The sequence below is a fragment of the Peromyscus maniculatus genome, chromosome 9 (assembly GCF_049852395.1).
Source record: "Peromyscus maniculatus bairdii isolate BWxNUB_F1_BW_parent chromosome 9, HU_Pman_BW_mat_3.1, whole genome shotgun sequence".
Taxonomy (NCBI): Eukaryota; Metazoa; Chordata; class Mammalia; order Rodentia; family Cricetidae; genus Peromyscus; species Peromyscus maniculatus.
Genome location: NC_134860.1, coordinates 8163014 through 8180061, shown reverse-complemented (window position 1 = coordinate 8180061; position 17048 = coordinate 8163014). Strand labels below are relative to the sequence as shown.

The 17048-nt window shown below is 41.9% G+C and overlaps 1 protein-coding gene across 1 annotated transcript; it reads right to left on the bottom strand.

The window, feature by feature from the left end:
• Positions 1–663: 663 nt before the first annotated feature.
• On the bottom strand, positions 664–10945 carry LOC121826584 (disks large homolog 5-like). The gene is made up of 6 exons (XM_076544322.1): positions 10704–10945; positions 9687–9846; positions 8312–8455; positions 7280–7460; positions 6340–6455; positions 664–1717 (listed from the first exon to the last, which is right to left on the bottom strand). The coding sequence occupies exons 1-6, from the start codon at positions 10918–10920 to the stop codon at positions 1699–1701; spliced, it is 837 nt and encodes a 278-aa protein (XP_076400437.1). The 5' UTR covers positions 10921–10945; the 3' UTR covers positions 664–1698.
• Between the last annotated feature and the right edge of the window lie 6103 nt (positions 10946–17048).

Sequence of the window (17048 nt, the reverse complement as noted above, 5' to 3'; positions counted from 1 at the left end):
GGTCAAGGCAACAGCACATTAAAAAGACCACATCTCAATACGTCTTAGAGGGTTACTACCCCTGCATTGCCACTGTCACTGGTGCTCTATTTCAGGAAAAGAAAGGCAGACGGCTATAGGTTTCCTCATTTCTTCTATACTCCTGTAACAAATGTTCTCACTTCCTGAGATGCATTAGAAAACATAGGTGTATTTCTGAAAAATCTGGTATCAATGATCATGTCACAAACATGTGTGTATCTATTCTCTGTTTTTTGAAGTAGCTAGACATGTGAAATCAGGTGTTTAATATGGATCTTTTTCCATCATGAAGTGGATATTCATGGAATAGGCCATGCGATTCACACCCAAGATACCATCTTGGTTTGTAACCCTGTTTAGCTGAGAACTCACAATGTAGCCCAAGCTTCCTGGGCCTTGTAGAGATCCACCTCTGTCTGTTGAGTTCTAATGTTACAGGACTGTGACACCACACCTGACTACAAAGTTACTTTCAGAATGAAGAGAATGTACCAGGTTTAGCTGTCCCCTATGGGAGAACTTACCTTGTTGGAGGAGGGCAGGAGGAGTGGGGGGAATGTGGTAGGCAGGAGAGGGAGGAGCAATGAGAGGTGGATATGTGGTTGGTAAGTAACTTCAATAAAAAATTTAAAGGAAAGTATGAAGAGTTGGAAGTAATTTTTTATTTGTGAAATTACAGAAATTTGACTGAATAGGGAGGGCCTTAAAGGGGTGCTTAGTATATCCAGTGTATAGATTTAGCAAAATATAAAATCAAAGAAAGAACAAAGAACCAAAGAATAAAAAAATAGCAAAACAAAACAAAGAACAACAAAACCTAAATTCATGAAAACCCCAAAACAAACCAAAACTATTTACATAAGAAGTTTTTTCTTCATGCAGATGTCCTATGCTCTGTGGCTGGCTTTGGACACAAGTTGAAAGAGAACCCTGCACTGAAATAACCTCCTCCAGACAAGTGCAGTCATGCCACTTTGGGGCTTCGTTAAGTCCTTGCCAAAGTTGATCTTTTGCCATGTTGCCACTATATGATTCTGTCTGCCAACATGTGTCTGTGTGCCCATTCAAGAGTAAAAAATGACACAGGGAGCATCTCTTACCAAAAGACATAAAAGCTCATGGTGACATCCTTCCTAAAACATCTCTCAGAACAATTCTCTTCACTATCACATGTGCATGAAATTGAGTAGGTCCAGCACTGTACTGGAGTGAGAATATGATGCTTCCCTTGTGTGTTCTGTCTGGATAGCAGCATGACATCAACACAGTCTCCGTTGACATATCTCCCTCCACATATGAAGGGCTCAGGACTCAGCCAGCTACCAAAAGTTTGTAGCAATAAACTTTCAGAGTAACTATGAGTGGAATCATATTGTCTCTCCTTGTTGTTGTGGCCCTCACTGGGAACACTTGCTGGTAGATGTCAGCTTTTTCTGCATAATTCTTGGTGTTTACTTTTTTGAATCTCACGCATCTTCTTGATGGTTTCTTTATTCCATAACTAGTGAGTCAACAGACACATGGATGAGATTATGGATGGACGACCTGCAGGGCAGATGATATTTGCCTCACTGGTGGATTTCACAACTTGTAGTACATATCTTGTTCTGAGGACACCTTGATCATAGAGTGGAGAATGTCAGTGATTCTAGTTGACTATGGATTCCTTCAGCCTCCTCAGTTCTCATAAAGGGTGCTGTGAGAGAAGAAAAGGCAATCAGTTCTAAAAACACCCTTGCTGGGTCACTAGCTAGATAAATTCAGGGCCTATTCACACATAGGAAACCATAATCAAGGAAGAACTCCACCCACAAATGCCATGTTGCTGGGGATGGGATGTCATGGTGGCTCACTTACTTATGACATTTAGTGCTCCTGCTGCAGCAGCTCTGTGGTCAGGAGGCTCTCATCCTGAGCTGTGGATTGTTCCATGTGGTGGTATTGTGTTCACCAAAATATTGTGTACCTTAATAAACTTATCTGGGGTCAGAGAACAGACAGCCACTAGATACAAAGGCTAGAAAATGGTAGCACTCACACCTTTAATCCTAGCATTCCAGAGATAGAAATCCGTCTGGATCTCTGTGAGTTCAAGGCCACATTGGAAATAGCCAAGCATGGTGACACGCCTTTAATCCCAGAAAGCCAGCCTTTAATCCCAGGGAGTGGTGGTAGAAAGTAGAAAGATATATAAGGTGTGAGGACCAGAAACTAGAGGCTTTTGGCTGGTTAAGCATTTGGCCTGGTTAAGCTTTCAGGCTATGGAGCAACACAGTTCAGCTGAGATTCATTCTGGATGAGGACTCAGAGGCTTCCAGTCTGAGGAAACAGGACCAGCTGAGGAACTGGTGAGGTGAGATAGCTGTGGCTTATTCTGTCTCTCTGATCTACCAGCATGGACCCCAATAACTCGCCTCGGGTTTGATTTTATTAATAAGAACTTTTAAGATTCATGCTACATCTGGCGCCCAACGTTTGTGTTACGAATTCATGAAAAAGCTGTTTGCCTGTGGCCTTGTGAGCCCCAGCTCAGGCCCAAGCTACACTCAGCCCGTTGTGGTGGCGCATGCCGATAGGATTTGCTAAAGGAAACAGAGGCAGGAAGATCCCGAGTTTGAGGTCAGCCTAGGAGGCTTGGGAGAAGCTTTAGCCCGGACTGAACCACAAACAGTGGTGGGACCATGGAAGCAGTGGCTACTGCTCCACGTTGCCAGCTCCTTCTCATGGTGTTGGTGACTGCGGTGATGCTGCTACCTGGGACGAAGGGTTTACTGCTGCTGGTTCAGAGAAGAATTGCCAGGACCATCGTGTTACAAGAAAGCATCGGCAAAGGTCAGTTTGGAAAAGTTTGGCAAGACAAATGGTGGGGAGAAATTGTTGTGAAGATTTTCTGTTTTAGGGAAGAATGTTCATGGTTCCGAGAGACAGACATTTATCAGACTATGATTGCTCCAAACCACAGAGGAGGCACAAAAAAAAAAAAAAGTCTGCATGGAACCATGACCACACCTAACAGCAACTTTGAAATCTTCAAAAAGATGACAGGATCCTACAACAATGATTCCACATGGACTATGATAAAGCCATTAAGCCAATTAACACCATGGAAAAATCGACTTTGGACTACAAACTGGTCAGGACAATTTCGAGAGGACTAGCTGAGATGATACAGCCTGACAGACTACTCGAACAAGGACTTGAAACAAGCCCTGAACTTTTCCTATTATGCAGAGACTGGACAAACGATACAGGACTTGATGATTAACCCCAAAATTTTCTTTTCAAGATTCACTAAAGATATCTTCACCCCCTAGAAAGCAAAAAGAAAAAGAGAATATAGATATGAGATAGATCATCGAATCTACTCTGAGAAAAAAGATAAAGAAATAATAGGATAAATAGGTGGATCACTGAATCTACACTGAAGAAAAAGGGGAAGATATAAAAATGACAAAAGGTAGACTACTGAATCTATTATGAAAAGAAAGAAGAGAAAATATGGATATGATAAGGTAAAAAGGGAGATTATGGAATCTACTTTTAAAAAGGAACTACTTGTTTTAAATAAGATAAGTAATGAAAATTTTTTGGTCTGAGTTTATCAAATGTTACTGGACTGGACATTGTTAATATATATAATGGAGTTTTTATCTGAATCTGTCAAATGTTAATGGACTAGACATCATTAATGTAATTTTGGCTGTATATATTGTATATGCTTATTGGATAGTTTTTCTTGTATTAGTTATAAGCTTTTTTTAATTTCAGACAAAAAGAGAGGAGATGTGGTGGTATTGTGTTCACCAAAATATTGTGTACCTTAATAAACTTATCTGGGGTCAGAGAACAGACAGCCACTAGATACAAAGGCTAGAAAATGGTAGCACTCACACCTTTAATCCTAGCATTCCAGAGATAGAAATCCCTCTGGATCTCTGTGAGTTCAAGGCCACATTGGAAATAGCCAAGCATGGTGACACGCCTTTAATCCCAGAAAGCCAGCCTTTAATCCCAGGGAGTGGTGGTAGAAAGTAGAAAGATATATAAGGTGTGAGGACCAGAAACTAGAGGCTTTTGGCTGGTTAAGCATTTGGCCTGGTTAAGCTTTCAGGCTATGGAGCAACACAGTTCAGCTGAGATTCATTCTGGATGAGGACTCAGAGGCTTCCAGTCTGAGGAAACAGGACCAGCTGAGGAACTGGTGAGGTGAGATAGCTGTGGCTTATTCTGTCTCTCTGATCTACCAGCATGGACCCCAATAACTCGCCTCGGGTTTGATTTTATTAATAAGAACTTTTAAGATTCATGCTACAGTTCCAGCTCATGTTGGAGTTTTTCTGACCTAGAGGAGGAAGTTAGTAAGGGCAGAGTCCTGGTGGGGATCCACCATGTCACCAGTCACTCAGTGATATCACAAAAACTAAATTGTGCTGGACAGTCAACACTGATCTTTGGCAGCAGTCACTGTATATACCCCTAAGGAATAAGTGTCACACAATAGCTGGGCCTTGAATTATTTTCTGCCCTTAACAAGTATCAGATGTTGGTATGAGTACCTTATGTACTGTGCTCTAATGAGAAAGAACTCAGCTTTTTCCTACAGTATAGAGACACCATTTAAACAAAAGGAGTAGCATATTAAAGTCATATATAATCGCACAGTAGAGATACACAGACCATTGTTCATGATGAGTTTCTCATCAACTACCTCATTGTTTTCTTGTCCAATTTCTGTTTATTTCTTTCTAGGCAGGGTTACAATATGCATCTCTGGCTGACTTGATCCATATACTAGGATGGCTACAAGAGGCCAGAGATTTCCTGCCTATGCTCCCAAAGAGCTTGAATTAAAGATATGCATCATCACATACACCTGTCCTTATTCCTGAATTTAATTGATATTATTTTATTTTCCTTTCCATGTTATACAATGCTCTCACAGGTTTGATAGAGGAAACCTTAAAATTCCAAGCTGTGTTCCTTCTTGTTGTTTTTAGAGGGATTACATGAGCAAGGGTGGTAAAGATTGTGTTGGGGAAATCTACAGAAACAACTGAACCAAGCCCAAAGGAACTCAGGAAATTTAGACTGACAGTTGTGACCCTCTGCATATAGGGGACAGTTGTGACCCTCTGCATATGGGGAACCGTTGTGACCCTCTGCATATGGGGGACAGTTGTGACCCTCTGCATATGGGGGACAGTTGTGGAGCTGGTTGTGTGTGAGGGGCCCCTGGCAGTGTGATCAGGATCTATTCCTGGTGCATGAGCTCTCTTTCTGGATCCCATTACCTCTTGTTGGACACCTTGCTCTTGATTGACAAAGTGGGGAGAGGCTTGGTCTTGCCTCAACAGAATGTATCAGCCTTAACTGTCCTACCATGGGAGAATTTACCCTGCTGGAGGAGGGGATGAAGGGTCAGGGAAGAAGGTGAGTGGGGAGTGGGAGGAGGGAAGAAAGGGGAATCTGTGGTTGGTATGTAAAATGAATAAAAAATAATTTTAAAAAGACCACCTCATTTTTATACATAGACTTAATACAACTTTGAAAACTAGACAGCTGAATAAGGTCATGTAAAAAGATCAGGCCACCTGCCCAGAAGGCACCTTGCACCCAGGTAATACACAAGATGGAGCCTGTCATGCTAAAGTAGTATTTCTTGACCATGTGTCTGAGAACATTGTCACTGCATGGTCTCTGGCAATAAACAAAAAGAGCTGTGTTATCCTTAGGCCTACAGCTGGGAATCTACATCCTGGTAATCTAGAGGAGTCTGTTATACAACACTCAGTGAAGGTTCTGAAAAATCCTCAGCAGACACATCTACCTGGGTTCATCCTGCCAATGAATATACTTATTATATACCCAGTACACTTTATATGGGAAATGCTCAAACAATGAAGACAGCCATTGTTACATCAAATAGTTACAAGGGTGTGAATCTCATCTTACAGGTGCTAATCCTGTATAAAAATGTAGTTTCAGTCAGATATGGTGAGGCACACCTTTAAATCCCATCACTTGGGAGGCATAAGCAGGCAGATCTCTGAGTTCAAGGAAAGCCTGCTGAGAACATACCAGAGAGATCAGAAGGGAGGGATGGGACACAAGTCTACAGACCCAGGGAGTATCAAACATATTGTTTGCTGGACAGAAGTTCTTGTTGATGGGACCAGCATAATTCTCTGAGTTCTGAGTTGGTCTACCCATGCTCGGAGAAGGGAGTCTTGCTGATAAGCAAAAGCCAACAAAGGACAGAGAGCCCTGGTACAGGGGACCCAATTGGCTCTATACCCCAACTTCAGCCTGGGTTCCTACCTCATCTGAGAGACAGTCAAATGATGCTGCAGCTTTATTGCCAGGTTTCTCTGCTGTGTGACCAGCTCCCTCTGCTTCAGCAAGCTCTGGAGTCTCTCCTCCATTCTTTGCTGCTCCTGTTCATTAGAAGATTGTGTTCTTAGTGGAGGGTTGAGTATAGTATAGTCAATACATTCTCACACAAGTGCAAGCACACACAGAGAATCCCAAGAGCTTGCTGGTCAGTCAATCTCATGAAATTTCAAGCTCCTGGGCACATGAGAAAGCCTGCTTCAAGTTCATAAGACAGAGACTGACAAAGAGAGAAACCCAGTAGTCTCCTCTACCTGTCATCCACATGAAATATGCACTGCACTCAAATGTGCCTCTATTTTACACACACACACACACACACACACACACACACACACACACACACACCAGAGAGTGAGAGAGAATTAGAGAAAGGTGTAAGACGAAAACAACAAACTGATAGAGGAGCAGTTATCTTTAGAATAAGCACACCAGCCTTTAGGAAAAGTCCCAAAATTCAGCTTTCCATTTTTGGGTACTAAAATGGCCTAGGGGAGCACACTGCTTGTTCAGTCTAAGTGGAGATGGATAGAGAATTTTTTACTCATAACTCAAGTCTATGTATAGCAATCCTCCCATCATAATGACATGTAGCTTTGTGATGAGTGATTGATCTGTTTCCCCCCATTGACTACAGGTTCAAGAAGAGTATAAGGGATTACATGTCAATGACAAAGATTCTCAGGGGAGACTCACTTCCCAGAAATACTAATGCACAGATACAGAATGAACAATTTTATGTCATGAAGTGGGTGGATGGATGAGAAAAGTGATGAGATAGAGCACAGTTGTCTGGATGAGTAGATTTGGCAAGGATACATATGTAAATGATGCTGGACACAACTGTGACCCAGCTGCCTGTCCCTACCTCCTGTTGCTGGTTCTGGAGGTCACTGCTCTCTTCTTGATCCTTACTGAGCACTTGCAAGTCACCCAAGTGTTGCTTCAGCAGGACCCAATCCTCCAGTAGGTTCTCCTTCTCTTGCCTCAGCATATCCAATTTCTTTTTGAGCTGACTCTGCTCCATCAGGAGCCGGCTCTGCAGATCACTGGAAACACACTCCAAATAGTAAGACCATGTCAGCCACCTCTGGTCACCCACATCACTATGCCTCAACAACCCAGCCCTGTCCTAGGTTCACAGGAAGATGTAAACAAGAACCTTCAACAGCAATGACAGTGGCACTCAAGGCCAAAAGCAGAGAACAGTTATTTCCTGCATGAATCAAAGTATTTCTGAACCCCCCCTCAAATAACAGAAATTCATGCACTTCCATAAACTAGAGGAGTACTCCACCTGTCCTAATCATTCCGCTGTCATGAGGAAACACCAGCAGGTAATGTGCAAGTACACTTGGGGAAGTAGGAGACCCAGAGGGTACATAGATCCCATAGCAGTCAGCTCCTGCCTGACAACCCTCTTGTGATGCCAATTGCTCTTCTGAACCAGTGGTTCTCAGTATGTGGGTTGTGAACCCTTTGGGATTTAAGGAGCCTTTCACAAGGGATACATATTAGATGTCCTATGTAGACATTTACATTAAAATTATTAACAGTAGCAAAATAAACTTAAGACAATGCTACAAAATAATTTTATGGTTTGGGGTCATCAAAACAATAAAGCAATGTATTAAAGTATCCCAGCATTAGAAAGGTTAATAACCACTGATCTGGAGGCTACTGAATGACAATATGGTGCTTGGAAGAGCTAATAGTCTCTTTAAACCTTAGCAAAACTGAGTAAAGAGGCATAAGTCCAAAGGCTGCTTGCTAATGCTGCTGGCAATAAAGCAGAAAAACCAGAAGTAGATCTACAGACCTGCAGTTCAGAGACAAAGAAAATTGGAGTTGGTTATTGTACAACTGTTGGGATAGGATCCCTGCCAAGATAAGCACTTACCAAAGGAAGACTTTCTCTTTGGTCAGCTCACTGAGCTTCTGTGAGGCCTCCCAATTCTCATTCTCGAAATTCTGCAGGTCTGACATGACCTGCTGATGTTCCATCTTGAGCTTTTCATAGAAAGGATTTGGCCTGTGGTAGGGCCTGGACTCAGAAGCAAAGAATTCTATGAATACAGGCCTCAAGGATCACATGAATTCAGTGTGTGTTCTATAATACTGGATTTAATGAGATGCCACAGCCTGGCTCCTATGTACTGGGACCTCTGGCTGCTTATTACAGTTGCTCTTCTGGTCCCAGGCCAGCAGAGGAAGGGTGTTAAGAGGGATGCAGCTGGGACTGAATGAGCTCCCTCAGGAGTCCTGCACAGCTTTCTATGGAGTTCCCACGAGTCTATCACAGCTCTGGGCCCACCAGAAACTGTGATGTTTCTGCTGTCTTCAAATAAGAGATTCTCATTCCAGGGTGCCTATATTGACATGAAGGCTAAAATCACATCATGAACATTTCTGAGGTTGGGATGCAATATCCTGATAGCTTCATAAATTCCCCCAGGGCATTCCTAATTGGCATCAAGGTGAACAGACTGGCAAAGGGCTATGCTGCTCAAAATGGGGCTCCGAGTCCACAACAGAGAGCACACCTAGATACTGATAAGCAACTCTTCACGGTCAACCACAGACCACTGATTGCAGGGTGAAGAGGGACACATATGCACAAACACACAAACACATAGACAAGATAGAGGGATAAGAAAGAGAGACACATAGAGACATAGAGAGTATCAGGGAGGGGAGGGAGAGAGAGAGAGAGAGAGAGAGAGAGAGAGAGAGAGAGAGAGAGAGAGAGAGAGACTGAGAGAGGGAAAGGTAATAAAATGCTTTCATTGAGATGACAAATTAATGCATGCAATTGTGTCATCTTAGAGAGGACCAAGAGCAGCAGACATCAGTACCAAGCCTTGCTGCCACATATTAGGATGTGGTACAAAAACCCTCCAGCTGCTACTAGAAGCATCCAGCACACAATGTCTTTACAGGCATGTAAAAAAAAAAACAGTATTCTCACACTAGCCACCACTTTACAGGATCTCTCCAAATGCATGCTGGGAATTCACACACTACTGCCTTGATACCTGAGTCATGTTATTCAGGCCATAGGCTATGGTTTTCATTTGGAGGAAGCAGAACTGTCTATGTCCCCATCTCATCCTGCCCAGGTTTGCTTCAGGGAAGCATTTAGAGAAATGGTGTTGGGCAAAGGGACACCCTGAAGGTGCACCCAACCTCCCAGAAGCCCATTTCTTAGACAAAATAAACTAAGGGTGAAATTGTGGAACTGAGACAGTCATCATGGAGTTTTAAACAGTAACCACCTGTTATCCAAGGATCCTTCGGTTACTAATATGAGGCGGTCTCTCAGATCATTCCGTTGGGCGGTCATCACCTGGAACTGAGTGGTCAGGCTCTCCACCTTCTGCTTCACCTGCCTCTTTGAGAGCCTGGTGGGAGTGGGTGGTGGTTCCTTGGAGGCCCCTGTGGGTAGATGAATGAACACAAGTGAACATGCTTTGTGAAAAGACATAGAGAACAGGTCACCCTGAGACCTGAGAAGGTGTTTAAGAAAGGATGTAAGAAAGCAATTAAGTGATGCCCCAAAGAATTTTGCCCTGGATTGAGATGCCCCCGCTGGGCATCTTAGGTCTCCCATTTCTGTGTCTGGAGATAGGTGTCTCAGCCAGCTGGTTTCCTCTGATCCTTTAGCACATGCTTTAAGTAACTAAGGAGAGAGCCTCCTCAGGCTTATTAACAGCTCTGGACTCTGCATTCAACTTGGATGCAGGGTTCACTAGTCTGTGGCTTTCAAATACAAGATAAAATTGACACAGTCCACAAGCACTCAGATCATTAAAAATGCAAAAATATCCTGACAGGTCACTCTAAGCACATGGCAAAAATGGAGAATCCACACGGCGGCAGAACATGGTCACCATCCTCACCAAGATGCCTCAGTGACAAAGGAGAGTGCATAGAGATGGTAGGCTATAAATAAATGAAGACACTGAGGTTGAAGTACACTGATGACCTGTTTTTTGCTGGGCACAGTTCACTTGAACTTCCTACCCTAATGCTGGCCTTTTTGTTCCCTCCCAACCCCTACCCTCCTGTAGGATTGAAAGACGAGCTCACAGCACCACAGCTTTGGCCTTACTCGCTCCTGATTTCTGGGACAGACAAATTACTTTTCTGGAATCCTTGAATTTCAGGAGCCATGACAAGCAGGAACGTCCAATTGGTTCCCAGAGACTCCTACCTCCTGTGTCCCATTACTGGAAGATTCAGCTCAAGCCCATGTCCTGCAGGAACATCCCAATTTCCTGCCCACAACTTACTGTACCATCTTCTGGACCATTTCTTTCTTGTTGTTTTAAATGGAGGCTGAAGGCCAGATTGTGTCTGCCTCTCTCTGGTCTCTTTTCCTTCTCCTTTCTCTCTATCCAATAGACTTCTGAGTCTTCCCAACATGTTCATGGCTGAACTGTAAGGGCACTGAACCAACTGTCCAAGGGCAGTTGGTGTTGCTACAACACAGGTGACATCAGATAACATTCTAAAGTCTCCAGGATACAATAGAATGTCCAGGCATGAGACACCCTTGATGTCATGGGGAACTGACATTGCCTCCCTGCTAACCAGATTTCCTCATAACTCTCCAGAAGCCAGGTTTCCCTTTCCAGGAATCTCTCTTGGCTATCAAGAGAAATGCTTCAGTACCCTTTTCTTCCATAGCCAGAGATTGCTCTCTGATTGTTTGGAAATGCCTCAGTACTTCCATGTGGGAACGAAAGTGAGTGTTCATCTCCTATTAAAGTATATGTCCAGAAGGTAACAGTATTATAGATATTTATGTGAGGTATGGCTCTCCACAAGTATCTGCATCTCCTTATTATCAAGAAGTGATAGACTTAATGATAATGGAAAGGACACTTTTAAACAACTTCCCAGTATGGAGCCTACAGAAATTACTGCCAGTAGATAATATGCAGCTTAGTTTATTTAAATTGATGACCACTGGCAGATTGCATTAGCATGTTACATGGGATCTATAGATAATCACTACCCAGTACATCAGCTTTTTAGAGTTTCTGAAAATGCTCAATGAGTGTGACCCAAAATTATATCTACAAGTCCTGGAGAGTTTGCTCTTAGTGATTTTACAGATTGTTCTTTAAAAAGACAAGGATCATATATTTTATACACAAATCCTTCACACTCCTCAAAATGGTTAGTACCTTCCCCTGACTGTACAGCTCAATACTCAAAACTTATTATATTCCATTAGTTTTAATTAGACATTGCTCAGTAATAGGTTACTTTTAACTCACTTCATGTATATATTTGCACATGAAGGATAAAGTTATACTGAAAATGGAAACTGTAGTTGTTTATAACATTCTTCCCATTTTTTGTCTTTTCCTCTACACAAGCCTCTACCTTCTTTATGATGTTATTCATAAGGCTGTTTTATTCTGCTTCTTCCAATTTTTGATGTTCAGGTCTAGATGTTGGAGGCAGGCTAGGTTCTGGTGATGCTGTATTGCTCTTCATTTTGTTGTGTGTACTTCTGCCTTGATGTCTGCCCATCTCCTTGTGGTTCATTTTTGGTCTTATTAGCACACTTGTTTCAGACAGAGCTGACAGATTCAGGAATTCTCTCTCTATTGTCCAGATGGGAGCTCTCTTGTCCAGATGGGAACTCCGGGGCAGGATCGAAGCTCTTATCTAGACGGGAAGTCTGGGGCAGGATGGGAGCTCTTGTCCAGACAGGGGGAGGGACTTAGTACTTCCTCAACTGAATGTGCCAGGCTCTGCTTACTCCCCATGGGAGGAGCTCTGACACTTTTGGAGGAGGGTGGATCGAGGGTAAACCTGGAGGAGAAGCAGAAGGAGGGATGAGACAGGGATCTATGGTTGGCATGTAAAGGAATAAAAAATGTCTTTAGAAAAAGACTTAAAAAAAGAAAAGCCAGACAAAAAAGATTCAAGAACAGGAAGATGCTGGAGTGTTCAGTGTTACTTCCCTGCAGAGTCAGGGACAGAAAACTCCAAGTTCAAGTCAGAGATGAAATAGCAGCCAGATCTATCTGTGTCAGGAGACACTGGCAGGTACTGTGAGTGGAACTGGAGGCAAGTGGGTTCTTGGTGAGGAACAGCAGTCTGACTTCTGTGTGGATGAATTCCTCTAACAACAGGCCAAGGCAATGCGCATCCCTCACATTTGCCAGCTGTGATGATTGTATTTGTATAACACTGCTTTCCATGTAAGTTGAAATGGGATCCAACTGTATAAATGATTGTGATACTGAGAAATGCCTGACTATGCCCTTGAGTATAAACCCATCACAAGAAAATATGTTCATCATGAATGTTAGCCCAAAAGAGAATTTGTTTTGTAAGTCAAACATGATTATCTATTTTCAGTACATGTCACAGTCTTACTTATTCTTTTCTCCTTTCTCCTTAATAACAGAATCCTAGCTGTGAGTATGCCGGTTGCATATTTGTAGAGTGGGTTCATTTACCTTGTGCTACAGCAGTAGTAACAACAGCTGTAAAGGCATGCAGCAGAAGCAGCTGCAGCAGAGCCTGGAGCCTCTGGAGAGGAAGCAGAAGCATGAGAAGCAGAAACAGCAGAAGCAGGATCAACAGCAACAGATGTGGAAGTGGAAACAGAGTCAGAAGCAACAGTTGAAGTGTTTCTGTGACCAGAGTTCTCTAGAGTGTCCTCTGGTTCCTGGAGTCAGTACTTACTCTCTTCTTGAGCCTTTAAGGACAATTTGAGATGTTATTTTTCATAAAAAGGGAATGTTACACTGTCATTCATTTTATCACTTGTCAATGCCATGGTCTCCATTTTCGTCCACAAATATCTGTGTATTCCTTTCAATTTTATCATTAGAGACCACTAACATTTTTTAACCTCTGCTTCATTTCTACTTGAGTAAAAGACCCATGGATTCATAAATCTCAAATCAGATATAACCAACTGGTTTTAAAAAGTCTGCACTTTGTTACCTAACACATTCATTTCCAACATGATGGGAAGAGGTAAACATAAAAGGTCAAAATGTGTCCTCTCCAGTCTGCACGACCTGGTTGTTTAACAGCCAGATTGAGAGAATGTGACAATGAAGGGCTTCTAGAAGGAAAGGAACCTCTCCCTTCTGCACTCCATTAATCCTTTCCCATAGCCTTTCACAATTGCCCATTGGGATCCTGGGATAGCATGAGTGAAGGTGAACTCAAAATGCATGAACAAAGTGTGCCACCAGCTGCTGAGCTGCAAGTATGGATTCTGCAGATGTCTTCTGGTTTCTCAATCCTTTTCCATGACAGTGAAACCTGTGAGATGTAGAGTAATGGCCTGCTCCAGTAAGATCGTCTACTTTGAGTAGGAATATTGTGAACAAAGCCTCAAGAATTCATTCAAAGCTCTGAAATGGTGCTACCCATCCATTTATGTCACAGAACAGTTGATAAAATTTCCACAAGGCTGACTCACATAGGTTAATCAAAGACCTATTCTACCTGCTAAATTGAAGAGGTGTGTTCTCAGGTCTTAGAGAGATCACTTGGTATTTCAGATTCCTTGAATTCGGTTCCTGACACCCAGCAGGGGCTCAAATCTGTCTAAAACTCCAGTCCTAGGGGATCCAGTTTTTCTTCTGTCCTCCGTGAATACTAAGCTTGCACAGGGTGCACAGACATACATACAGGAAAATCATTCACACACAAGCATGCATAACAGTAAAATCAAGTGGGAGTTTTACAAACTGACTCAATGCTACTTGATAGATGAACCGTCTCCTCTGCTCTTACATAATGTCTCTAGATTTTTGTCAGTCTTCACAACTCAGTCAACGTCAGAATTCAAGATCCTATTTTGGCATCAAATACCAAATTTGCTCATTTTATATGCTACCTAAAGTTTAAAACAATTACAAAACTTGCCTAAATAATATAGCCTAAAATGGTTATAAAAACAAAAATATAAGACAGATTATTCCTAAAATAAACACATGGAAGTGTATATACTTGTTAAAAGTACTTAAAGTGGTCGTGGTGACTGATCTCAAAGATCCTAGTTAGAGATGAACTTAAACCACCATGGACATGTGAATTGATGGGAGATTTGTCAACCTTAGATACATTTTTATAGTTCTCCGAGTCATTATTTCTTCTTCATTATGCAATTTATCATAAGACAACAAAAAGGAAGCCCCTATATTTATAACAGTTTTTGCATCTCCCTCTAGTATTTAGACAGGAGAGACCACAGTACAGACCTCTACTTACTTCACCATTCCATACACCAGTTGGAAAACAGAAACAACTAAGTCAATCAAGAAATATTTTCCTCAACTCCTGTGTGGAGGTCCATGCCTTTAATATTAGCACTAGCAAGGCAGAGGCAGGTCAAATTTGAGAGTTCAAGGACAACCTATACTACATAGCAAATTCCAGACTACTTAGGGCTATATAAGAAAAGGATATTTCAAAAACAAAGAAATCTATATCTAGACATAATTTCTTGAAAAGATAAAGTTGTGATTTCTGTAAGCAGAAAATAATTGACAGAGAAAATCCAGGACCAGCTGTTCCACCAATACAAGTGAACTTCCTCTTTTCCCAGAGCTAGGAACCATCCTTACAAACATCCTGTGTCGCTGTCAACTTGGTCTGTCTTGCTGTAATCCTTAATGAAGACAAACATTTGATGCCTTGTTAGAGTTCAGTGGAGAAGAACTGACAGTATCTGTCTTGGTCCATAGGTTTACACTTTACACGCTGCCTATGCCAGGTAAACCTTGCTACTCCAAATCTTGTATTGGTCTGGGCTTAAATGTGTTGATCTGCAGAAATATGGTTACTTTTATATCAGTGTCATGATATGTTTACAAAGTGAGTAAACCACTGCCATTTTGGTTTACTAGATTTACATATATATTCACTATCTACATTTCAAGTAGTGATATTTTGGTATGCTGATTTATCATTTGGATAACTTCTTAATAGAAAATTTCAGTGGGGGAAAACCACCAAATATTAACAATAACTTGAGAAGAGTCACAATTTGTAGTCAACTGATTCCACAAAGTATGTTAACTTTAACTGACTTACCTTGTTACATTCAAATCCTACTTCACTCAAAGTAATGCAGACTCCACACAGGGTGCTCCAACTGTACCTACATACACACTAAGTGACTACCCATTCATCCACCATCCAGTAAAGCCTTTGAGACATTCCTATCATTTTACATTGAAAAATGACTGTACAACTTTGGACTGTCATTCAAAAAGACATATTCATGCACTATAGACCATTTCAGTACTAAGAGATGGCCTCTTCATAACATGCAGAGTTATATAAAAATGGTAAAATATATTTTCCATTTATACATGTGATCTCCTTTGGCATTCCAATTATATCAAGCACTAATGAAACCTTTTCTGGTTGAGGAAGATTTAAGGCAAGTTCTGGCCCTATGAAGGCACTGAGATGATTTCCCCATTATTGCTTCATGTCTTTATACTCAGTGTCACAGTAGATCTGGTCGATTCAGCAACCATTTTTTTCTGTTTGGTTTATAAAGCTGGAAGTAGAAAAGCATGTCAAATGTGAGCCAGGCTGCAAAGTGTGTGGTCATTCTTTTTTCTCTTTAATTTCTGATGGGCTACAATGATTCTACATTTTAAGAAAAACTCAAAATGCTCCTTAAACTACTTCCAGAGATTCAAGATTGCATGTTTTCCTTTCAATGGGGCAGATTCATTCTGGATGAGGGCTGAGAGGCATCCAGTCTGAGGAAACAGGATCAGCTGAGGAACTGGCAAGGTGAGTGGCTATGGCTTGTTCTGCTTCTTTGATCTTCCAGTGGTCACCCCCAATTCCTGGCTCCAGATTTGTTTTTATTAATAAGACCTTTTAAGAATCATATTACATATCACTGCTTGCTCTTAACTTGTTAGCACAACCATTCTTTGACTGGACTTATTAGCACAACCATTCCTTGACTGGCATTAAAGCCTACTTCTTTAAGATTCCAGCATATAATGCAGACCAGCTGAGACATCCAGTGTTGTGGAGTGAGCATCTACTGCATTATTAGGCTTTCCAGTCACAGCCAGATATTGTTGGATTAGATAGAGCACGGCCTGTAAGCCATTCTAACAAATACCCTTTCCATAGAGAATCATTGTATTACCTCTGGAGAATGCTGGCTAAGACACCAGGCTTGTAGAGAGGACATTCTAGAGCAGTTAGGGTCTCATAACAGTCTGAGCTCACTTACAAATTCCCAATAGTCACCTAAACCATAGTTTTCCCCAGGTGCTTGCTCACTTCAGAGAACTCAACCCTCCTCCTCGATGATCATGACCGAATTACTTGGCATGCTTTATTTTTCATATTATTGGGTATGGATATGAGGAGGGTAAGTGCCAATTTTAGGCAGGGTTTGTAAAGTGAGTGTTCAACTCCCCATGGTTGAATTACTGAAAAAAATCTTAAAAAGCAGAGAGAAATCTCTAGCTTTGGAAGGAGGGGGTCCTGAATGACTTCCCCTGTGTCACAGGAGAGACTCCTGAAAAGGAAACCACAGCTTCCGGTCAGTTCATGGAGAATTAATTAGCAAAGAGGCAAAGGCTGTGCCATATGACATTAGCAGACCATTT

Excerpts from the sequence above, each read along its gene's own strand:
- LOC121826584 (XM_076544322.1), bottom strand. The coding sequence starts at position 10,920 with ATGTTATCTGATGTCACCTGTGTTGTAGCAACACCAACTGCCCTTGGA. Across the intron at positions 8,456-9,686 it reads GAAGGATCCTTGGATAACAG|GCCCTACCACAGGCCAAATC; the intron begins GTGGTTACTGTT and ends TTCTGAGTCCAG. Across the intron at positions 6,456-7,279 it reads TCCAGAACCAGCAACAGGAG|GAGCAGCAAAGAATGGAGGA; the intron begins GTAGGGACAGGC and ends TCTAATGAACAG.